This window comes from Pleurodeles waltl, chromosome 1_2, assembly GCF_031143425.1.
Source record: "Pleurodeles waltl isolate 20211129_DDA chromosome 1_2, aPleWal1.hap1.20221129, whole genome shotgun sequence".
In the NCBI taxonomy this organism is placed as follows: Eukaryota; Metazoa; Chordata; class Amphibia; order Caudata; family Salamandridae; genus Pleurodeles; species Pleurodeles waltl.
Window position 1 is genome coordinate 75,953,153 of NC_090437.1, and position 25,606 is coordinate 75,978,758.

General features: G+C 43.4%; 1 protein-coding gene across 4 annotated transcripts in view; it reads left to right on the plus strand.

Moving 5' to 3' along the window:
• Positions 1–25,606, plus strand: part of TDRD7 (tudor domain containing 7) — a 779,147-nt gene that overhangs the window by 240,612 nt on the left and 512,929 nt on the right. For 2 of the 4 annotated variants that reach the window (XM_069236528.1, XM_069236514.1), the window contains exon 7: positions 6,583–6,651. The exons of the other annotated variants lie outside the window; for them this stretch is intronic. In XM_069236528.1, the coding sequence (XP_069092629.1) occupies positions 6,583–6,651 (69 nt within the window). The remainder of the gene's footprint in view (positions 1–6,582; positions 6,652–25,606) is intronic. 4 annotated transcript variants of the gene reach the window in all.

Below are 25,606 nucleotides of genomic sequence, written 5' to 3' on the forward strand. Positions count from 1 at the left end.
ATATCTCTTTGAAAACAGCTCTCCTTCTGGCCCTCACTTCCGCGAAGAGGGTTAGCGACATCCAGGCATTCACAGTCTCACCACCTTTTCTGCAATTTAAATCAGATATGGTCATTCTAAGAACGAATCCAAAATGTATCCCCAAGGTTCCTTCGACCTTTCATTTAAATCAGCCGGTGGTTTTTAGAACATTTTTTCCAAATCCTCGGACTCCAGCAGAGCGAGCATTACATTCCCTAGACATTAAACGATGTCTGAAATTCTACATACAAAGGACTAGCAGCTTTCGTAAATGTGAACAACTGTTTATTAGCTATGGACAGATCAATAGCGGCAAGGCTGTTTCCAAACAAACCATAGCAACTCTGCCACCAGTTAGCAGGAAAACCGATATCGTCCAATGGCAAAGCGCATTACACTAGAGCGGTATCCACTTCGGCAGCTCTATTTGCAGGAGCTCCTCTGAACCAGATCTGCAGAGCGGCAACGTGGACGCGTGCCCACACCTTTACCCAATACTACTGCCTAGATACTACTGACAGGATGGATGCCGCAGTAGGTCAAGCAGTGTTACGTTATTTATTTGCATAAGGTGAGCCAATAATCTTCTTTACCCTCCATCCTCAAATGTATTTCCAGACTGATATTTTATATATATATATATATGTATAATATATATTTTTTTTAAATGTTGATAAACATATTTAACTACCTATATAAGTCCATATAGGATGAAATGTGAACAAGCATGTTTTCTGGTATTTGCAGAACTTAAGCATCTCTTCTACTGCTTACTATTCTGATTCAAGCATGTGAATCTATGAAAGATACCCCAATACTGGAGAAGAAAATAAGTTACTTACCTGTAACTGTGGTTCTCCAGTATTGGTATCTTTCATAGATTCACATGCGACCCACCCTCCTCCCCATGGGGGCTCACCTCTTTTATTTTCTTAAAATCACTAGTGCGGAGAAATCTGAGAGACTGAGCCTCTGTGCTGAGGATTCTAAAGGGGTGGTCTCGCCTGATTAGCTGAACTTTGGGCCTTTCCTAATGAGGCTGATAGCTAGGAAAGTGAATGTATTTTTGCCATTGACTACCATGAAAAAAAAAAAAAGGGAATTTATCTATTTATTGCTTTCTATGTACCGTGGGACTCCCACTTCGACGACTGGGAATGATTCAAGCATGTGAATCTATGAAAGATACCAATACTGGAGAACCACAGTTACAGGTAAGTAACTTATTTTCTTATTGGTTCACATTCTATCCCTGCCAACAGTGTTTTGAGATATAGGAGTCCCACACCCTGTGCTCACAGAAGGGCATCACTATAATCACGTCCAAAGAGTAGAAACATTTCCACTTTTTTATATTTGTGCACCAGAGAACCTTTACGACTTAAACTATGGATCGGATCAATTTGCATACATTTAGAAACCAACCACTCTTCTTGCATCTTTAAAAATCAACTTCTGCTGCGCCTTAAAGAATGCTGAATGGATTTATTGACTACGTCTTTGGTCCACTGACATCAATAAAGTTTGTGGATTATCCGTTTTCGTAGAAGCATGAGTTATGTGATCTACACGTTACGATATAACTTTGCACAGTTATTGTTTTGCTTCCAGTATTGTTTCACGATATGGGAACTATAAATTTCTAACCAGTAGATGGTGCTATCTTTTCACTATTGTACCCTGTTAGTAAGCCATATAAAGAAACAAGCATTGACAGTGCTTTAAAGAAATGTTGTATGGCAGTGTGAAGCATTACAAGGTGATAGCATGAAATTGGATGTGTATTTGAGTGAAAGCAAAGAAATGTAGACGAATATAATAAGTAAGAAGGTCAGGTGACCTTTGCACTGGCGAGCTAGACCTAAAACTCCATGTAGGTTAATGACTGCCCTCCTTCCATATCCATTGCTGCCAGAGTACCACTGAATGTTCAAGCTCAGGCAGCTTGATAAAAAAACAAAACAAAATGATCACAGCTGTGTGGAGGGCAAACACACAACTTATGCCCGATCAAAACTAGTGCTCCTGAGTCCCAACATGTGAGCAGAGCCAAAGCCCCTCTTTTGATGATTCTGTGGCAGGACCGGAGGCTTCGATTATACTTTTCAAAGTTTACTACTCCAATATATAGCAGCCAATGAAAAAACAGTAACACAGTAAACACTACATTTCCCATGAGGCTTTGAACTACGCCTCTAATTGAACCACCAATAGTCTCATGGCATAACATACAAAATAGAGGCACCATCTTAACTCCCTTTTTCTTTGCTGTTCCGCAGTAAAGATAAGTGCCTCTCTATAGTGCTTCACTTTATATGTACGATCCTATGCATATAATTTGTTAATATACTGAATGTGCGCTGTTACTAATGATGAATGGAGCGCAACTGTGCTTCCTTTGCAAGTTCCTTTTGAGTGGTCTGTGGCTTCTCCCACTGATCAGCTGATGTGGCTCGCTCATTCACCACTCTTCGCAGGTGCGTGTTGTGCCTGGTATTTAACATATTTTTTGCCCCATTTTTGGCCCACAGGCCTTTTGTTGTTATAAGCGTCTTTGCACACCTGCATTAGCAGTGGCGTGCCCCTTCCAGAAGCGAGGGCATGTGGGAAGCCCAATTGGGCTACTTGCGTGCTGCTTCTGAACTGCCGATCGGAGCGCTCTACATGCTGAAGTGCCTCCAATTGCTTTGCTGGTGCAGCCCCTTGCTGGGCTGTAATGGTAAGGTCCTTCACAGGCTACTGTCACCTGGGGCACATTTTTCTGGATTTGAAGCAAGGCTTTTCAAGGAGTTTCTCCCTATTCTAAGTCCTTGGTACCCTAGAATTTTGGTGACTCAAGTTCTCTGTTGGCAGCCAATTGTTCTCACTGACATCCTGTTCCCTGAGCTGGGCAGAGCTGCAATAATTGGTATTTTCAGGGTCTCTATCCCCGCCAAAGACAAAGAGGCCAGACCCCGCCTCAAATTTGAATGCCCCAGACCGGATCTACCCCGATAAGACTGCTCTTATCCCTGATATTGATGCATCAATGCTGAATTTTCTTTAAAATGTCAATAAAGATCCCAAGAAAGGCATCTATCAGGCCCTTTGGGCCTGCCAAGACAAGCTTCTAGATGTCTCCGGTCCCTTAGCTAAGAATCTTGAACTGGCCCTTCAAGCACAGGAGACAGGTGTTCACATCCATCCTGAAGTACTCACTGAAGAACTGTGCTTTGGCCTCACAATGCCTCCAAATTGGTTTTGTTATGGATCGATCTGCATTTGGTTGAACTGGAGCCCCTGGATGGGGGTCAGTTATTTGGAGGCTGCTTGATGAGACATTGCTAAATTGCTCAGCACTTTATATCTGTAGACGAGTCACAGACTTATTTAAAGAGCATGTTCAATCCTCTTTTTGACCGGGCCGGCCGTGGCAAAGGGCGGGCTACTGAACATTTCAACCAACACAGTCCTCCAAAAGGTTTCAACCCCAGACACAGGGGTTAGGGTCAAGACCCAGCCCAAGCAGGCTTCTATCCAAAAAGATCCAGAGGATGCAGAGACCGGTTTAACAGAGATCAACAGAGGTTAATGCATCTATGATAATCAGTCTACAGGTAAGGAACCCCAAATTTCCTTCTTCTTTTCCTCTGGGGTGCATACAGACATTTTTCACACAACTAGGCCAAAATGTTTTGGAATGCTGGGTGCTAGACACAGTTGAGGGTTATCGTATAGAACTGTTACAAGACCCAGACCAGCCTGCTGTTCCTCCTCTTTTCTCTTTTTCCAAACAAGACGTATCTTTAATAGACTCAGAAATTCTAGAGCTTTTGGTAAAACAGGATATTTCGCCAACCTCCCACCACCCACAGGGTTTCTGCAGCAATGTATTTTTGGTTCAGAAGAAGGGTGTTGATCAGAGACTCATTCTCAATCTAAGACATTTTAATCCTTTTGTGATATACTTTCATTTCAAAATGGAAGGCATCCATCTATTGAGAGACTTGCTTCAAGAGGAAAATTGTAGGGTTCGTCTCGATATGAAGGTTCCCATTTGTCCCTCTCGCAGACTGTATCATCAATTCCGATAGAAAGGTCAATGGTACGAGTACTGGTCTCTCCTCAGCCCTTTGGTTGTTCACCAAACTTCTATAACCAGTGGTTGTACTCTTGCAGGAGATGGGGGTCCACATGATCGTCTGTCTAGGAGACATGCTCCTCCTAGCCCAAGACAAATGTCAAATGTTGACACATATGTTGTGGACAATGTCTCTGCTACAGGACCTGGGTTTTGTGATCAATATAAAAAAATCTTTGATGATTCCCTTGCAACAGACAGAGTTATTGGGGTTTCAAGTGGATTCCATCCAAGCCCAGTTACTACTTCCTCCCCTCAAGATGAAATTTATCAAGCAGGAGTTGTCTACTCTGTTCAAACAGTTGGTGTGTTTGAGGTCCCTGGCATGGATTGTGGGGTTGCTGGCTTCTTCGAGCCAAGTGTTCCCTGGTCATTACACTACAGGGCTCTTCAACGCTTGAAGATTAATTATCTGCAAGAGGGCTTCAGTTACGACCACCTGATTCCGTTGTCCCACGATGCCCAGGAAGAGCTTCAGTGATGGCTTCTGCACATGGAGGTGTGGAACGGCAAAGTCATTTTCGGGGCCTCCCTCAACATTGTCATCGAGTCCGACACAGTCGCTGGGCAGCAAGGTGCTGAGATTTTTCTACGTGCAGTCGATGGTCGCCAGAAGAACTGACTCCTGGCCATCTCTTTTGCCGTAAAGTCCCTTCCTCGAATCAAGATCAACTGATACATCCTCTGGCGGATGGACAGATGCCTCCGCGGTTCATTACATAAACCCCCTGGGGGACAGGGGACCAGAGATTTCCTTCTGGTGAACTTGGCTCAAGAATTTTGGCACTTTTTAATTTCCCAGAATACAACAGTCCTAGCAGAATTTCGTCTGGGCAAAGACAATCTAGTGGATTACAGCGATTGGAAACTCCATACGTGTATCTTCCAGAAGATTGTTCAGTCATTGGGGCTGTGCAAGGTGGATCTCTTTGCTTCTCGCTTGAATGCTCAGCTCAAGGAATTTTACATTTGGAGACCATATCCGATGACAGTGGGGATGGATGCTTTTCTGCAGACTTGAACAGGTCCGGTGAACTATGCATTTCCACTGTTTTCCATGATTACAAAGGTCTCTGCTCAGGCCATATGACAAGAGTCAACATTGGTTCTTGTTACTCCAGTGTAGAAAACACAATCTTGGTTTCAACTCTTCTGGAAATGTCAATAGCTCTTCCCATTCTTCTTCCTGTCTTCCCACAACATCTCTTGGATCCGGTGGGATCCCCACATCCTTTGGTTCTGCAGAATCAATTGACTCTCATTGCTTGGAAGATATCGGGAGACAGGCCCAGTTGGCAGGCCTTTCATTGGCTGCTGCCAAGTTTATACACCGGGCTTGGGCTCCTTTCATCTGCCAACAATATTCTTCTGCCTTGAAGAGATGGGTTGGTTGGTACCTTCAACGGAAGGTGGTTCCCATGGGCTCAGAGTTAACAGATCATCTTAACTACCTTTCGGAATGTGCTGAATCTGTGTTATGTTACAGATTAGTAAATAATTTCAGGTCATTTTTGTCTGCTGGTTACGATCTCATTGATGGCAAACCGGTAGGTGTCCATCCTATGGTGTGTAAGTTGTTTAAAGACATTAGGGTGGCGATCCCCTCTAAACCGAGATAATCTCAATTATGGGATGTGACAAGTTCTGTCTTTACTGGAGTCATAGCCTGCTAATTCTGATTTATCTTTAAAGCAAATTTCCACTAAGTTGACTGTGCTTTTATGCTGCCGAGTTTCAGGCATGCGAGCCCTGGATCTTGCAGGTAGATTGTTTTCTCCAGATGGTGTCATTTCTGATTTCCAAAAGGACAAAAACTATGTCTCGGTTTATTGATTATCCTTCTTTTCTCCATAATGTATAGGTGTGTGTCGTGCAATGTCTTAATGTTTATGAAGAACGTACTTTGGCACATAGATCGGACATGCTAGGTCCACTGTTGTTGGCTCTTAAGAAACCCTTCTGTCCGGTTTCAGCAGTGACCGTGGCCCATTCGGTCCACCTGGTTATGTCAGAGGCTGGCACTGATGTTTCTCAGTATGGTGGTCAGTCAATTAGAGAAGCAATGGCATCAAAAGCTTTTGCGTTAGGATCTAGGATAGAAGATATTCTTCATGCTGCTGATTGGTCATCTGTTTCCATGTTTAAGATTTTATGTTATAAGCTTATTTGACATGTTTATTTTGTTATGGTTGGTCAGCTTTGAACCAGCATAACCGGAGCCTCCGGTCCTGCCATAGAATAGGTCATTTTCTTGTAATTGCAACAGCATTTTTAGATTCTATTAAGGACACGGAGGCGAGGATTATCCCACCCTTTGGGACAGGTAAGGGTTTGAGATCCTTAATGTCAAGTTATTTGCTATGTGCATATTGTTTTTATTGGCCCACCCTTTGTGATTTTATGTATGTTGGGAAAAGATTTATTTTACATTTTCTTTGCAGGCTCGGAGTCGAAACAAATCTGAAGCACCTGTGGGAAGAGGTTTCCTGTGGCAGGCGCACATTTATCTGGTTGCTGTTTCCGAATTTCTTCTTTTGGAAATGTGATGTGCTGAACTTTGGTTACTCTCCATTGCGAGTTTGTTGAACTGTTCCTCGTTCATTTATTGACAGGTTTTTCTTATTCCTTGGACTGCCTTTTTTGCAAAGAAAGAGGCAGTTGAGATAGTGCCTCTCTATTTTGTATGTTATGCCATCAGACTATTGGTGGGTTGATTAGAGGTCTAGTTCAAAGCCTCATGGGAAAGCGTTTTATGGTATTACTGTTTTTTTCATTGGATGCTATTTATTGGAGTAGTGAAGTTTGAGAAGCACAATCCTCTTTTACTTGTCCTTACAAGAATCTAAAATTCTTGTCGCAATTGCTAGAAAACTTTCTGTTCTCACATTCTTGACTTGTGACTGTGGCACTGTCAAGCCAGACCATAAACACTGGCTCCCATCCTGTGTAATTGTTTGATCAATTCAGTTTGTTTCCATGTTTTGTAATTGTTCTTAATTAATACACACAAGTGGCAACTTGTTTGAAATTTTGAAAACTTGATGAATGATTTATATTTGTTTGCAAATTGATATAATTGATTGTTTCTGTGGTGATGGCTCGCTGAGGTAGAGACATTTTAACAGTTTGGAGATTGTTGAAGTGATACAACTCCGTGAGCCTCTTAATACGAAAAACAAGCGTTGGCTGTTATTTGTTGCTAAGAAAATGTTATAATGAGAGCAAGGATCGGCAGGTATTTGTTGCTAAGAAAATGTTATAATGTGATTAAGTACAGAACAGTTTTCTAAAGAAATCCTCCAGTTTGCAACTCATTTGTTGGTTAAGAGCACCTGTGACGTGTACGCTGTAAACTGAAATCAACTTTCTCAGTCCTTTATGTGCGGAGGCATGTAGATCTGACAAGCTGTCATTCAGCAAATTTACTCTTGTTATGAATTATGTTTTCTTATTTGATGTGGGTTATTTGGTGCTGGAAAGTGACCTGAATCACTGAACACAGTTTCAAGTTGCCCCTGGGTTAATTATACTTGAACCAAAGGTGTCCATCTAGCTCCTCCCAAATTTCATTTCTTCGAGATTCCCCACCAACAGTCGAGTACAGATTCTAGCACCTTTTCTTTCATGGTCTTTACAACCCTTCTGTGCTGTTGCTGTTCATGTCCAAGAATGTCGCTTCTGCGTAATCCTTTGGCAAGACTGCTTTGCTTCGTTATAGCTCTCGTGAACACACAAATGTTACTTAAATGGGTCACACAATCCCATTTCTGGTTCTCCTCGAGTCCTCCACAGAAGACAAAATAATTGAAGTCCCTATTTAAAAGCCTTATACTTACTGAAACCACACTCCTGCGCTCTGCTTCTGTTGACTGTTTAAGCTTCCTTCAATACCATAGGCTAAATACTCTAAAATTCCATTAATTTTATTTTCTTATCTCCCCTCACCCTCATTATCTCACCTCACACTCATTATTGTTTTTCATCTAGATCTCTTTTTACTTGTAGTCTTATGTCCCTACTCTATTATTCTCAACTTCTGGGTGTTCCTGACACCCCTGGTATATTTGGTAACATATTTAGCTGCTAATACAGATCTTTGTGCTCCATTACCTCACACTTGGATCATATGCAGATAACCACGAGCCACATGCATATGCACACTAGTTCCATTTGTTGTGCTGCATGATTTTGATCGGCACTTGCTTCTGTCAGGCTTAGCACATTGCTTGTTTGGTGCCTAGCCTGAAACTCTTGGGTTGTTTTTAAAAAAAAATCTTTTGTGTTTATTTTCCCTCCAAACTCTTGTTCCGTCAGCTGTGGTAGCTTATGCTGTAATGCTGCCCTGTCAAGTATCAGGCATTATACTAAAGCATTTCAGTGTGGTGGTCTGCATCACCGCACTGAAATGCAAAATCACACATTTATTATAGTGCTTCAGCTGTGTCAAGGCAGCCCCAGAGTGCTTTAATGCAGCATGACTGTTGCACTGCCTGCAGTGGCAGAGCGAGGTGTACGCTGTTCCCAGCAGGCTAATGGGCGGGTCTAGATCCATCTGCGAGCGAGTTTTAATCTACTACAATGTATTGTGTAATACCACATCTCCGGCCTGACATAGATGCATGGGCTTAGCATGACACACACTCAGTGCCCAATGGCTGTGACTAGTGATAACTACAGTGAGTGAAATTCAGAGACATACAGTTTGATAGGTTGGAGTGAGTGAGTCACCGGTCCAACTCCATCTCCTGCTGCTCGGTGTGCCATGTGAGCATGCCGAATTTCATAACGTTTTGGTGCTGCATTACGCTTGTGCAAGTGATTTATGGGGAGCTCCTTTTTTTCCGTGACCCACCCCAGCTCACCCACTCAATGCGGGCCCATGGCTGACTTTCTTACCTTCTGGTGACCGAATGGACCAGTGCTGGGCAAGGAAGGCTGAGAACTGCTTGTTACCGAGGCGGTATGGAATCCAGGAATTGGATCCCATGGCCTGACTGCCGCACAGTCACCAAAGTGCACTGCAGCATTATAAGGCTGCAGCTCAGCTGCTTGCAGGTCATTCGCACTGCACTAGCGTGGCGGTGATAACAACATCCTGCGGTGCAAGGGCAGTGGGGGGGGACCCATCACCCAACCCCAGCCCACCTGGCCGGGGCGTACTCTCATCCTGCCGCCAGCCACGATAAGTGATAATGAAAAACATGTTGCCAGTGCCATAACCCATGAGTCTGGACCCCTGCTGCCCAGTCCTGAGCAGCCGGGGGCCTTGACTACATCCCTCCCCCCCACCCCCCACTAACTGTCACCACCAGTGAAGAGGCTTTGTGTCTTCCTTCACAGCAGTTAACTTCTTAGAGTTTCTTGTTGCTTCAATGCATGTAATTCCTGATATTTATGTGTTTCCCTCGTTGTCTTTGTTTGATTTTGCTTGCAAGAATGTGTCATTTATAGTCGTTAAAATATCACTCATAATTACGCTGAAATTATGAAAATGCCACACATATCAATCTGAAACCTTGGCACCTATGGTAATGCTCCAGCTTTGTCATGCTTTGTTATTGAACTGGGGTGAAGCAAGACATAACGTTTACTCTTGTGAGCTGCCATTGTCACATAATGAAATGATTTAAAATAATGTGACCTATTCTGTTACAGAGAGAGCAGAATAACTATATTATTTTAGTGTAGGTGGCTGTTGGAAATAGTTGAGAACAACGTAAGAAAACTAAAAGAGCTCTGGAACTCAAAACTCTTTACTGGAACACAAAGTAGACATCCAGAAATTTGAGACGTAAATGAATATTTTCAGCTTCCTGGATCAAACGTACTTATTCGCAAAGCATTCAGAAGGATGTATGAGGGTGAAGATAACTTATACCAAACATGTAAAACTTCTAATGCAGGTTTCCATTGTGTGGCCTAGACAGGCCTTAAGATCAAAACAAGTGGTAGTATTCACGGTCTCTGAATTACTGAGAGAACCTTCATATGTCAACCAGAAGCTTGATTGTTGGGCTTACTTCTGGATCCAGGAAACAAAGATCTATAAGTTTGTGGACCTGGTATTTATTGTGGCTAAGAGAAGACTATCCATGGCTTGTAAGACACTAGTGGCACCACATACATCAGTTTGGTATCCCCCTCCACGTGAAGTAGAGGTGCCCCTGACAGCAGTGCTGTAATTATGTTTATTGCTTTTAAGCAAAGTTGAATGGGCAAAAAGATTACCCAATAAGGAAGACCTTTATTCAAGACCTGGAGATGGCAATACACCTAAAAACATCTCTTAGTCTTCCTTATAAACAAAGACCATCATTTTAGATCATGTTCAGTTCATTTTATTTGCTTTAGAATGAATCTGTTGAGCTGTTGATAATGCTTTCAGAGAGAGAGAATTCATGGAGTTTGTTACATCAGCAGCTAACCACGTGCCCCTCTGTCTTAAGGTGGTGCATGTCTGATCTTTGTGTGCTGTCATTAGAACAAGTTATCAGCAGAGCCTCCTGGCTTACATGGAGAGCAACGGTGCAGCAGTCATTAAAATAATTTTGATTTGAAAATCGTTTCGATTATTCTGCAGTAATTATAAAAGAACAGATTACATTTTAAATATATTTAAAATACATATAAATCTAATAAAATAAATAAAATTAGTCATAGGATTCATAAAACGTATGTTCGATGGCATGTGTAGCTGCAGATACACATGTTGTGCATAGTCCGCCGTCTGGTGTTGGGTCGGAGTGTTACAAGTTGTTTTTGTTCGAAGAAGTGTTTTCGAGTCCCGAGACCGAGGGACTCCTACTCCTTTGTTCCATTGCGCATGGGCGTCGACTCCATGTTAGATTGTTTTTTTTCCGCCATCGGGTTCGGACGTGTTCCTTTTCGCTCCGGGTTTCGGGACGGAAAGATAGTCTTGACTTCGGAAAACTACGTCTGTATTGTTTCGCTCGGTATCGGGTAAGAATAGAATCGATACCGAATCGTGAAGAGCTCCGGTAGCCCTTCGGGGTAATTTCGATCCCCCGTCGGGGCCTGGTCGGCCCGACCGCGTGTAACATCGACACTGATGGAACGGACCCCGTTCCGATTCTGTCCTAAATGCCACAATAAATATCCATATACAGACCAACATTTGGTCTGTAACTTGTGCCTGTCGCCCGAGCACAAGGAAGAAACGTGTGAGGCCTGTTGTGCGTTTCGGTCCCGAAAAACGCTCCGTGACCGGCGAGCCAGAAGATTGCAGATGGCGTCCACGCCGACAGGACACCGAGAGTTCGAGGGACAAGGAGAAGAAGAGGAAGCCTTCTCCATCCATGAATCGGACTCAGAGGAATTTGACGTCGAAGAAACCGTGAGTAAGACGTCGAAGCAAGCACCACACAAGAAAACAGACAAGGCCCAGGGGACGCCACTGCCAACAGGCCATGGCTCAACCCATAAAGTAGGTGACCGTCCATCGGCACCGAAAAAGGCCGAACTGGTGCCGAGATCGTCCGACTCGGGTCGAGACACAGGCACGCAGCAATCTCGGGACCGAGAAAGTGCTGCCGAAAAAGATCGACGCCGAGACAGCGGAACCGAAGCTGCTCGACGCAGAGACAGCGGCACCGAAGAAGATCGACGCCGAGAAAGCTCGACGCCGAAAAAGAAAAAATTCTCCTCGGAGCCGAAAAAAAGCAGAGACACAGTTTTGGTGCCAAAACGACCAGCAACCGAACCAACTGCCAGCTCATATACAGAGGAACAATCACTGTCCTCTCAAATGCGCAAACACAGATTTGAAGAAGAGTTACAGACCACTGATGTAGACCACACACAAAAGCGGATCTTCATACAAAGTGGGACAGGGAAGATCAGCACTCTTCCCCCAATCAGGAGAAAAAGGAGACTCGAGTTCCAAACACAAGAACAAACACCACAAAAAATGGTGAAGAAGGTAACTCCGCCACCCTCTCCTCCACCTGTAACTCACACATCACCGGCACAGACTCCGTCACATTCACCGGCTCATACCACCATGAGCCAAGACGACCAGGACGCTTGGGACCTATACGACGCCCCAGTATAAGACAATAGTCCTGAGTCGTACCCTACCAAGCCCTCACCACCTGAGGACAGCACAGCGTATGCACAGGTGGTAGCTAGGGCAGCAGAATTCCATAACGTGTCGTTACACGCAGAACCTGTTGAGGATGACTTCCTTTTCAACACCCTCTCCTCCACCCATAGCTCCTACCAAAGCCTACCTATGCTTCCAGGAATGCTAAGGCACTCAAAACAGATCTTCAAAGAACCTGTCAAGAGTAGAGCGATAACTGCAAGGGTGGAGAAAAAATATAAAGCACCGCCCACGGACCCTACTTTTATCACCTCACAGCTGCCACCAGATTCAGTCGTGGTAGGGGCAGCTCGCAAGAGAGCCAACTCGCACACATCAGGCGAGGCACCACCTCCGGATAAGGAGAGCCGCAAGTTCGACGCAGCTGGGAAAAGGGTCGCAGTACAAGCTGCAAACCAGTGGCGCATCGCCAACTCTCAGGCGCTCCTAGTGCGATATGATAGAGCCCATTGGGACGAGATGCAGCATCTCATCGAGCATCTACCCAAGGAATTTCAAAAACGGGCAAAACAAGTGGTTGAGGAAGGACAAAACATCTCCAATAACCAAATACGCTCCTCTATGGACGCAGCGGACACAGCTGCAAGAACAATAAATACCGCAGTAACCATAAGAAGGCACGCATGGTTGCGCACATCTGGCTTTAAACCGGAAATACAGCAAGCGGTGCTCAATATGCCGTTCAATGAACAACAATTGTTTGGACCCGAAGTCGACACGGCAATTGAGAAATTGAAAAAGGACACTGACACAGCCAAGGCCATGGGCGCACTCTATTCCCCGCAGGGCAGAGGCACTTTCGGCACCTTCCGCAAAACAACCTTCAGAGGGGGGGTTTCGGGGTCAAGCCACACAAGCCAGCACCTCACAATCAACACCGTCTACATACCAGGGACAGTACCAAAGGGGAGGCTTTCGGGGCCAGTACAGAGGAGGACAATTCCCTAGAAACCGGGGAAAATTTCAAAGTCCAAAAACCCCTCCAACCAAACAGTGACTCACAAGTCACTCAACCCCTTCACACAACACCAGTGGGGGGAAGACTAAGTCAGTTTTACAAATCTTGGGAGGAGATAACAACAGACACTTGGGTCTTAGCAATTATCCGACATGGTTATTGCATAGAATTTCTCCAACTCCCTCCAAATGTCCCACCAAAAACACAGAATATGTCAAAACAACATCTAGACCTTCTAGAACTAGAAGTTCAAGCATTACTGCAAAAGGACGCAATAGAATTGGTACCATGTACACAATAAAACACGGGAGTTTACTCACTGTACTTTCTAATACCAAAAAAGGACAAAACACTGAGACCAATCCTAGATCTCAGAACACTAAACACCTACATCAAATCAGACCACTTTCACATGGTCACGCTACAAGACGTGTTACCACTGCTAAAGCAACAAGACTACATGACAACCTTAGATCTAAAGGACGCGTATTTCCACATACCGATACATCCCTCGCACAGGAAATACCTAAGGTTCGTATTCAAAGGAATACATTATCAATTCAAAGTGTTGCCGTTCGGTATAACAACCGCACCAAGAGTATTTACAAAATGCCTGGCAGTAGTAGCTGCACACATCAGAAGGCAGCAAATACATGTATTCCCGTACCTAGACGATTGGCTAATCAAGACCAACTCCCTAACAAAGTGTTCACACCACACGGATTATGTCATACAAACCCTCTACAAACTCGGTTTCTCCATCAACTATACAAAATCTCACATTCTGCCGTGCAAAACACAGCAATACTTAGGAGCGACAATCAACACAACAAAGGGAATAGCCACTCCAAGTCTACAAAGGGTTCAAAATTTTCACAAGGTTATACAAGCCATGTATCCAACACAAAAGATACAGGCAAAGACGGTATTAAAACTCCTAGGCATGATGTCCTCATGCATAGCCATTGTCCCAAACGCAAGACTGCACATGAGGCCCTTACAACAGTGCCTAGCATCACAGTGGTCACATGCACAGGGTCACCTCCTAGATCTGGTGTTGATAGACCGCCAAACATACATCTCGCTTCTATGGTGGAACAGTATAAATTTACACAAAGGGCGGCCTTTCCAAGACCCAGTGCCACAATACGTGATAACAACAGATGCTTCCATGACAGGGTGGGGAGCACACCTCAATCAACACAGCATCCAAGGACAATGGGACGTACATCAAACAAAGCTGCATATAAATCACCTCAAATTGTTAGCAGTATTCCTAGCGTTGAAAGCATTTCAACCCATCATAACCCACAAATACATTCTTGTCAAAACAGACAACATGACAACAATGTATTATCTAAACAAACAGGGGGGAACACACTCGACACAGCTGTGCCTCCTGGCACAAAAGATATGGCAATGGGCAATTCACAACCACATTCGCCTATTAGCACACTTTATTCCAGGGATCCAAAATCAACTAGCAGACAATCTCTCTCGAGATCACCAACAGGTCCACGAATGGGAGATTCACCCCCAAATTCTAAACACTTACTTCAAAATTTGGGGGACACCTCAAATAGACCTATTTGCAACAAAGGAGAACGCAAAATGCCAAAACTTCGCATCCAGGTACCCACACAGGCAGTCTCAAGGCAATGCTCTATGGATGAACTGGTCAGGGATATTTGCGTACGCTTTTCCCCCTCTCCCTCTCCTTCCATATCTAGTAAACAAATTGAGTCAAAACAAACTCAAACTCAAACTCATACTAATAGCACCAACATGGGCAAGACAACCTTGGTACACAACACTACTAGACCTGTCAGTAGTACCCAATGTCAGGTTGCCCAACAGACCAGATCTGTTAACACAACACAAACAGATCAGGCATCCAAACCCAGCATCGCTGAATCTAGCAATCTGGCTCCTGAGATCCTAGAATTCGGACATTTAAACCTCACCCAAGAATGTATGGAAGTCATAAAACAAGCTAGAAGACCATCCACTAGACACTGCTATGCAAGCAAATGGAAAAGATTTGTTTGCTACTGCCATAATAATCAAGTTAAACCATTACATGCATCTCCAAAGGATATAGTGGGATACTTGCTACATTTACAAAAATCAAATCTAGCCTTCTCTTCCATAAAGATACACCTCGCAGCAATATCTGCATACCTGCAAATTACCCATTCAACTTCACTATTTAGGATACCTGTCATTAAAGCGTTTATGGAAGGCCTGAAAAGAATTATACCACCAAGAACACCACCTGTTCCTTCATGGAACCTCAACATCGTCTTAACAAGACTCATGGGCCCACCTTTTGAACCCATGCACTCTTGCGAAATGCAATTCTTAACGTGGAAGGTTGCATTTCTCATTGCCATCACATCTCTAAGAAGAGTAAGTGAAATTCAGGCGTTTACTATACAAGAACCTTTTATTCAAATACACAAAAATAAGGTGGTCCTAAGAACCAATCCAAAATTTTTACCAAAAGTTATTTCACCGTTCCACTTAAATCAAACGGTAGAACTACCAGTGTTCTTCCCACAGCCAGACTCAGTAGCTGAAAGGGCACTACATACATTAGACATCAGAAGAGCACTAATGTACTACATTGACAGAACAAAAGAAATTAGGAAAACAAAACAATTGTTTATTGCATTTCAAAAACCTCATATAGGAAACCCAATATCAAAACAGGGTATAGCCAGATGGATAGTTAAGTGCATCCAAACCTGCTACCTTAAAGCAAAGAGAGAACTGCCCATTACACCAAGGGCACATTCAACCAGAAAGAAAAGCACTACCATGGCCTTCCTAGGAAACATTCCAATGAACGAGATATGTAAGGCAGCCACATGGTCTACGCCTCACACATTTACTAAGCACTACTGTGTAGACGTGCTATCCGCACAACAAGCCACAGTAGGTCAAGTCGTACTAAGAACTTTATTTCAGACTACTTCCACTCCTACAGGCTGAGCCACCGCTTTTGGGGAGATAACTGCTTACTAGTCTATGCACAACATGTGTATCTGCAGCTACACATGCCATCGAACTGAAAATGTCACTTACCCAGTGTACATCTGTTCGTGGCATTAGTCGCTGCAGATTCACATGTGCACACCCACCTCCCCGGGAGCCTGTAGCCGTTTGGAAGTTATCTTCAACATTTGTAAATATATTACTTAAACCTTAGTTGGTACATACTTATTCATTCCATTGCATGGGCACTATTACTAACATACACAACTCCTACCTCACCCTCTGCGGGGAAAACAATCTAACATGGAGTCGACGCCCATGCGCAATGGAACAAAGGAGGAGGAGTCCCTCGGTCTCGGGACTCGAAAACACTTCTTCGAACAAAAACAACTTGTAACACTCCGACCCAACACCAGACGGCGGACTATGCACAACATGTGAATCTGCAGCGACTAATGCCACGAACAGATGTACACTGGGTAAGGGACATTTTCATTAAAGAACTAATATATCTAAGTCATCTAATTCACCCCATTTATACTAATACAGTCACCTCTATACTTATTCAAGATATCTTTAAGAATTTAAAGTTGTATTCAGATACAGGGCATTTTTAAGGAAAGACCCAACAGCAAATGAACAGCAGGCTTAGAAAGCATTTGAAGAGAATAAAAAGCTGGTCTATATGGTAAAAAACCCTAGATCTAAGAACAGGCAACACATATCTGCACCAGGGAAAATCGTAAAACTTGCAGAGTAAAATTACATGTGCCAGAGTCTGTAGTGAGCTACCATCACAAGAACAGATCAATATTGACCTAGGATCACGTGGTCCAGGGGGAGGGGGGAAACTGAGTCTAAATCAAATTGCACCCATACAATACTTTGTGAGCAAAGCTCTCTCATAGGGATTTCTGACTAGGGAGAGAGTAGGGCTCATGGCCAGCATTGGTTTTGGAATCAGGGGGAACCCTCAAAGTCTGTATATGCAGGACAACATTTTCCCTAGATTCAAATGTGCACTTGAACAGTTCTTTAACCCTTGATCAATCACCCTTCTTGTCCGGGGTCATAGTACAGTTCCGGCCATCCCAAGGACTCAGCGGTATTTTCAATATAAACCAGTTATGAGATTTTGTATCTATAATCGCAGTCCAGGCAATCTTGAATCACGTCCCTGTTAAAAACATTATCTCCATTCCACACAGTGATCTACAGGAGCAATGGAGCAGGTTTTATCGAATCTTCACCATAATCTAATTAAGCTCTTCATACATAAAGACTACAGGTAGCAGAGCCCACTTCAAGCATTTGCCTGCAAAAAAGATTGCCCTTCTGTTAGTATACTCCGACTGTTATGATACCCCTGTATGACTGCACTGGTAGACATTTCATTCTATAGATTTGCAGTAGTGGGTAAATTGGTTTACTGCGTATCATTGAGGAAAACCTAAAGAGAGCACCACAGGCGTGATTGAAGTGCTGGCATCTGTTAGTGAAACGGGAGATCCAGCTATTCTGTTGGTCAAAAGTGTTGCCCAGATAGAACACACCCACTTCTGAAATTACCTTCCATTTAATGGTTATCGTCTAACTTTAGAGGACTGCCTCCCAAAGACAAGAAAGTGAGTTTTGGCAATGTTTGTATCCAGACCAATCTGAGCCATAAACTTAACAAATACATCCACATGGCCCCTGAACCCATTTGGGGTAAGTGTGAGTAACACAGTATATATAAAGAGTTGGAATAAATGCAAATTTAACTTTAGGCATGTTCTTCCTGTTTGCTGCCAAGACATTGTTCTGCCATCAACATATAGTAAAAATAAACGAGAGGACAGGATACTGCCTTGCCTAACCGCCTGTGCGAGGCAGAAGGAGTCTGTGCGTTCCCCTTCCGACCAATGGCTGGGGCATTCTAAGATGTACTAAAATGTTTCTCATCTTTGACCTATTAACCGATCAAAATGCTGCACTATTTAATTCTAAGACCATTATCTTTAATGGTCAACCCGGTTAAACCAGAAGTGACAGTACAGCTTCTACTGTCTGGTAGCAACATGATGACTTCAGTGGGTTTATGGTCGCTATGACATATATCCCATCCCCTGCCACAAGTCTTTCCAGGGACTTTGAGATGACAACCTAATGAATAATTGACCTATTACATCAGCCAGCAAAAGTTGGTCTTTGATCAGAAGGATTCCCCTCAGTGCCCCTTACATTGAGGAGATCAGTCTGACAAAGGACATAATCCAGACTTCTGCCCCTATCATCAGATGTTAGAGTACAAATGGGAGAAACACTGATCACGAAAGGGTCAGGGTAAATAGAGTTCTGCTTAGCATTAAATCGCCGCTCACTATCACATTAAAGCACGTCCGCTTAGAAAGGGACCTTGCCTCAAGAACAATAGCTCAAATAAAATCTCAATGTGGCAGGCGGGGTCATACACTGAATTATACAAATTTACTAGGAAAAAAACTAAAATCCCTAGACCACACTATTCACAAAACCTGAAGCCCCCTTATTTTTTACAAAATACAGGGATAACCCTCAGAAGCCTAGATAGATAGATTATGATGGCTAATCTGCTTCATGCTCTCCAACCTGGGGCAGCTTCAGCTGGGATGGAAGAACACTCAAAGCCTTCCAAGGAAATTAAATCCTGTGGACAGGTTTCATATAGCATTATCACATTGAATTGATTAATATAATTGACAGTCCAATAACTTAGACTGATACTGGCTATGTTCCAACTGAGAAACGTTATTATGGAATCCTGGTTGGAGTTGCTTGCAGAGGGACATATAAATGAAGACCTTCCCTTGCATAAGCTAGTTGATGAATGGTCAGGTAGTCAATCAGACAATGGTCAGACAATAGAATAAATTTATGAAAGGTGGGGGTAGGTGGTTTCTCAGCTGCTCTTGGGCTGGCATAAAGGGCCTTATTCTGGGTCTTGTTTGAATAGTCCCATTGAAAAAACGTTATTAGGCACTACTTCTGCCCTCTTCCAGTGGTTGCTGTCTGTTGATGCTTTGATTCAATCGCCAGGACAATGAAGGGTGTTCGCAGTTGATTACTACTCCACCCCTCTCAAGTGTTTAGTGACAGGAATATACCCACCTAACCCTTGTCATGAATAATGTCATTATATTCCCTTATGTTAAAATTGGTATTACTGCTCAGCCAGTGACAAACTTGTTTTTCAGCTGGGAGGTGGACTCGTTGGTGTTACAGGTTAGTTGTGGGAACCCTGTAATTATGGCGACATAAGGACAACAATCAGGGACTAGATTTAAAATGGGCATAGTGCTGTTAACCAGGGTAGCCCCCTTTCACCTACTTCTTGGCCCTAGCAATATTATGTTCCCACCCGCTCCAGATAATAGGGCCACATTGTTTCTGTGGGTGGGAGGGGCTGGTTAGAGGGCCTGGTTAGAGGGCCTAACGGCAGAATTCTAGTATCAACTTTAAAAGTACGTTTGGGTATGCAAGCAGTGTATGTAGAGGAGATTTGCCCAGCGTACACAGGATTACTAGAAGAGGCTGGTTGACCCCTACCACCAGGGGAATAAATATTGGCTGTGGCAAATAAATTAGATAGGTTTGAAACCACTGTTTCTATGTTTGCAATCTGTCCAATGGGGGGTTGAGGGGTGGGGAAAGCGGTGTCAACACATTGGGCTATGCCAGGTTTAAATTTGTCCAAAATAGTATCACAATCTAGAGATGCACATAACCGATGCCTTGTTGAGCCCCAAGTAAATCCTGCTTTCTCAGACTGCAGGTATAGGGTCTGCCTTTGAAGTTTCATTTGGCACTTTCTTTTTGCTAATGGGACATCATCGGTGCCATTCAAAGCGTCTGAACCACTGATTTCTAATGATAACCTCAAAAGTGCCCAGTTGCCTTTTAGATGAAGCAGCTGGGCCCGGAAAACCAACACAAGATGGAAGACTTGGCTGGATTGATAAGGGGCTGTTAAGGCCGTGGCCGCCCCTTGCATTCAGGCACAGCTGTTTCTCTACAAAATCGATTTCTTTGGAGATCACACCCACCGCACAGGCTGTATAGGAGTACAGTGTAGTCTCATCAGTGGTCTTATTGGCAGTATCCTTGCCCCTGAGAAATTTCCACTATGCTTAAGTGCTGGCAGCAAAAATAATAAAGTTTCAAGAGTTCTCATACAAGACCAGTCACCCCAGGATTAAAGTGCTCACCAGTCTTTCCCAAAATTAATACCCAGATGGGCCTGCCTAGGGCAGCACGCACATATCCTACTGTGGGAATCTAGCAACCTGTTACAGTCCCCCTTTTTGGCCTTGTTTCTGGATGCAACTTGGACTGGAGTGCACTTAGATCTTGCTAACCAGGTCCTCTGTGCCAGTGTTCTTTCCCTAAAATTGCAAATGTATTGATGCAATTGGCAACACTTTTAGCTGCCACTATAAGTCTTGCCCCCCTCATGTCCTTGCCAAACCTGGGACATAGTAAGTGAACAGAATAGCCATTGTAAATGGACAGGCTGAACACTGGTCAGTACAAGTTTCACAGCTACAAGATGGCTACTCTGAATCCTGGATTGATTGGTATCAAACAACTCAGGATGATAAATCCAGTCTCATACCAGAATTGGATTTATTGCAAGATGTAGCCAGGGGCCACCTTAGAGGTGACCCCTGCAAAGCTGACTAACACTGGCATAGTTGCTGGCCAGTCACAACCAGCCTACCACCTCTAGACAAGATAAGATTCTGGAACCCTGTTGTGAGAGCTGCTGCTTTCTGGGCCCAGAACAAAGCCTATTCTTGGTGGAGGTGTCACACCTTCCTCCTCAGGAATGTGCACTGCCCTGCTAGCGAGCTTCAAAGGGCTTAACAGCTTTGAAACTCGACCCTCAGGCCTTCTGCTAGCAGCAGATGGCTGCCCCCTTTGCCAACTCCCACGTTTGGCGGGAGCAATGGCGGGAAACACAAAGGACAGGAGAAATGGCCACCACCAGCTTGCACCGCCCAAAGGTGTTGCATGCGAGGTAACACTTCCATTTAATTTTCCTTCATCTTGATTGGTAGGAAGATAGCCTTTCAGGGATTGGGAAGTGACCTCTGCTCACAGGAAGTGGTCAAGCAGTGAGTATTGCCACCCTAAGGTAGATGACCCATTGGTCACTACTAGGTACTCCCCTAAACACAGTATTTAGTGGGCACCCTTAGACCAGAGATTCAGATTCCAAGGACACAAGAAGACCAGCAGCAAAGAAGACCCAAGGCTTGATAACTGAAGTGCTGCTGCATCAAGAAAAAGGCTCCAAACCCTGCCTGCTGTACCCAGGACTCAACAGTTTCTGCTGAGGGTTTGCTCGGACATCTGACGGACTCTAAAAAAAAAACCAGAGGACCACTCTTCTACAAATTGCCAAAGATCTCCATCCAGAGTGAAGGTATCACTCTTTTTTGCATCAAAGGAACAGATGCTAGTGAAGTGCAGTTCACTGACCGGCTGCTGACCAAGAAACCGGATGCCGCAGCAGGACCGAATTTCACCAGGCAGACTGTGAGAACAGAATCTGCAAGTGTGCCACGTTTGGTGGCACTGCAACCTCCAGTGACTGAACCGTGCAATAGCCCCAGGTACTGGTCATTCAATGTTAGACACCAGGAAGGAAAGTCCACTCCGGACTCCAATAGGACTTTCCAGGAGAAAGCCCCCGTTAAGGGTCTTCAGAAAGCCCAAGAACCACCCACTAAAGTGGCCCTGCTGTCCTCCAAGCGACCCTTGGTGACCTACATCCTGCTTTCAAGGGCACCTTTGTGCACAGCTCTTGACTCATCAATTCACTCTGCACTCACCTGCCCTGTGCCCTGCACTGAAGATCCAGCTGTGTTCTAAGGGTCCCCCACTCCTTGCCACCTCGACACTCCAAGGCGACCCACCGGACTCACCTTGAAGTCCACCTGTGCAATGCTTTTCCAAGTGGTCCCCCACAGTGGCCTTGCACCAGCTCCAAAGACTTTCTGCAGCTGTTCTCGCTGAAACCAGGAGCCACCCAAACTTCTCCAGCTGGTCCACAGAACCCAACAATGACCTCGACCTACAACCGAGTGGAGACATTGGTTAACGTATATCACAGTAAGCTCAAAGTGACCAAACAAAGTTATTTATGTTTGAATGAAGGGACAAGTCTCCATTCTTGTTAATTCAGATTTAAATATCATACACAAAATAGGTTTGTGTTTGAGAAATCTTGGCGCTTAGCAGATGAGAAAGGAGGTACCTGGAGTATGTGCAGTTTGTGCAGGTGTGACAGTAATTGTGCATATCTGTTTGCTCAGTCTCTGGGTCAGTAAAAGTGGTTTTCCATTTTTCCACTTTATGTATAAGCCCAGGAATTTTACATTGAGCCAGAACCTACTTGCAGTGCCTGAGGAATTTTAAAAATGTTGCTGTCCATTTTTCTATCTATGCACCTAGTATCTGTAACAACATCTCTATCAAACAGGACCACCTAAACGCTGCTCCAGTGTAGGAAAGAATTAAAGACTTACCTCTTTAAAGAACACTACAACACAACGCATTAACCATTAACAGCCTGTCTCCATGCCCTCTTATTTGTTGACTTTATGCTTAACCTGCACCACCTACAGCACTCTGCAGCCTTTCGGTTAGAATCCAGCAATAGAAATATCATATGCATACACGCAGTTGTGTTTTTTTGTATTGGCCTTTTGTGTTGGCCCACCTGTGTTCTATGAATAGGCCACTCAGGTACTTGTCAAGATTCATAAAACTATGGGATCTTTGAAGGAATATAAAGCTTAAAAGATGTACTGTTGACAATATAAAAAATGCCCCTGTGTCTATACAAAAGGCTACCTGGGTTTTCTGGGTGCTAGAATGGAAAATAGGGACCGAAGCATCAGTATATTACTTAATACAAAAAACACATCTGTTATGCAAATTATATAGAATATCTTCTTTAACTGTTTAGGTCAGCTATCTGTGATTATTATTTTTTTGTTTTATTTGCTGCCAAAATAACTCCGCTGTATGGTCACGAAAGGGTTTTTTTGTTGAGAAAGGTCCAGTAAGGTGGCTTTTGTGATTGATGAGTTCATGTTATTGACTACTTGAGAGCTTGAACCAAAAAATGTTTCTTGATTTCATAACATGCAAGGCTAACATTGTGACTGTTAGCAGGCTGTCTACCAAACAACAGTTCTCAGTAAACCACGCATTTTCCTGGCTGGTTCGCAAGTACTGCTAGCCCAGTCTTTCTCTCTCATTAAGGATAACCCTTGAACCAAGGGCGATTAAAAGAAGGATTCGGTTATTCTCTGATTAGTGTGTTTTGGAGAGATAGAATAATTTGTTGCTGACATTATCTCAGTCACTTGTCAGGAGCATCTGCATCAATCAGTATTTTTTCCTTTACACTCTATAAGGTAATGGACAAAGTCTAGTCATTTTAAAAAGTGAAAGGATTAACTTAGTTCTGATGGTTAATTGCAAAACCTGTCAATACAGTACTGTGATTTACTTGTCAAAATATACACTAATGCATCTGATGACCATTTCGGCTTTTTGATTATCCTCCTTTTCAAGTTTGGTAGTTAAACATTGGCTACTAGATCATTTTTTATTACTGAATAAAAGGCCAAGCTCTTGAGAATTCAGTGTTTGTGTGGCACATGACAAATACAAGGGGATCCACACAGCAAATCTGTCAATGCTACAGGCTGTGATTATCAAAGTGAAATGACAGGTCCTGAATGAGTTCTAATTCTGATAGACCTTATGCTCCATGTCAAATTGTGGAACTATAGGAAAAGATGCAAGCAGTGCATGTTGAGTTAAAAGCCGCTTGTGCGGCCCATCCAGCACTTTTACTTATTGACAGAAGACTGGCACACTGTGGCAAAAAGTCAGACTTTACAGAAACTAATGATTATCTATGACTGAAGTTTATCTTCAGTACATGCCCGGGGGTCTTGCAAGTCCTTTTTCTCAACATTGTCCTCCCAAAGACAGAAGATGTTTGGTATGTTAACTTGTTCTACCCACCTTGAGAGCTGTAAATTGAGCAGCTCAGATACTTCTTTAGTGATAGAGCTACAGACAGCTCGGCATCTGGATTCTAAAACACTCTCCCATGCAAAAGATATTTATAGATAGTCATTTGGCTGTTACAAGGGGGCAATGGGGTGCAAAACTTAAAAAGGAAAATCATCACTGATGGGTGGTACCTGTCTTAGCATGTTAATTTGAATATGGTGCCCACCCTGAATGTGCATTGTTACAGGTAGATAAGTTATTTTGGTTGGTTATATAAAATGGGCTCTTTCATGCTAATCCTGCTTAATCTCTGCAAAATATCTGTCATTGAGTGAGAAACTATAGGCACACTTAATTTATTAATACCTTGCTTAAATGAGGAATGTTTGTATTGTGGAATTTATTTGGAATGATATTCATATTTGTGGATTCTGCCCAATGTATTTGTGGCTGAGACACTAAATTGTTGCATAACCTACAAATAAAGGCCTATAGACCGTTTTTTATAATAGTGCCAAAGCAGAAATCCGCCTTGAGTTTGGACTACAAAATCTAACGTTATTAAGACAGGCTACCTTTTTAAAATGTCTTCACATGTTGTTATTTTTGTCTGCATAGGACACATTAGCCAATCTATATTGGCAGGTTGGAGAGCTTACTTCTCCAAGTGCCTTTGCACCCTTGATTTCCGGGTTTCGGTTTCAGAAACAAGCAGTAGATCAAATCTAAGAATCCTCATAAACTGATCAGTGAAGCAGTTATCATTTGAAATGGATAAAGATGCCCTGCTAAGGAAAAGGAATGGTTTGTCTGTTGTCAACGGTTATGAAAAGCTTGTGCTTCAGCCCTAATGGAGAGCTCACTTCTCGACGTACATAAAAAAATATGTCTTTACGATGGAAACTCGGCGGGTACATTACCAAGGATGGTCTGCCAAGGTAGACAGGGCAATGGGCGACAATGTGCTGCAGACTATGGGGCTACAAAAGAGAAATGTTGCTACTCATAATTTGTACATGTCTGAAATTATTGCAGGCAAGACGATATCTGCAAAAACTGTTGTTTTTAGCTCAAGAAGTAAAATCATGCCTGGAAGCTGTACATTTTTGTAAGTTTGGCAGGTCAATCTTGGCAACGTGCTTTTTGGTGAAGTTTTTGTCTTTGTCTGATAACCTGTTGAATCCAGCCTAAAGAAGTCAGTCATGATTTTAATAGCTATTCAAAATGGCACTTAATTGGGGAGTGCTTTCCGATTACTCTGTATCACAACGATCACTCAATATGTTTTTCAGGTGTTGTAGAAACATTCATTTGACATGAAATTATAGGG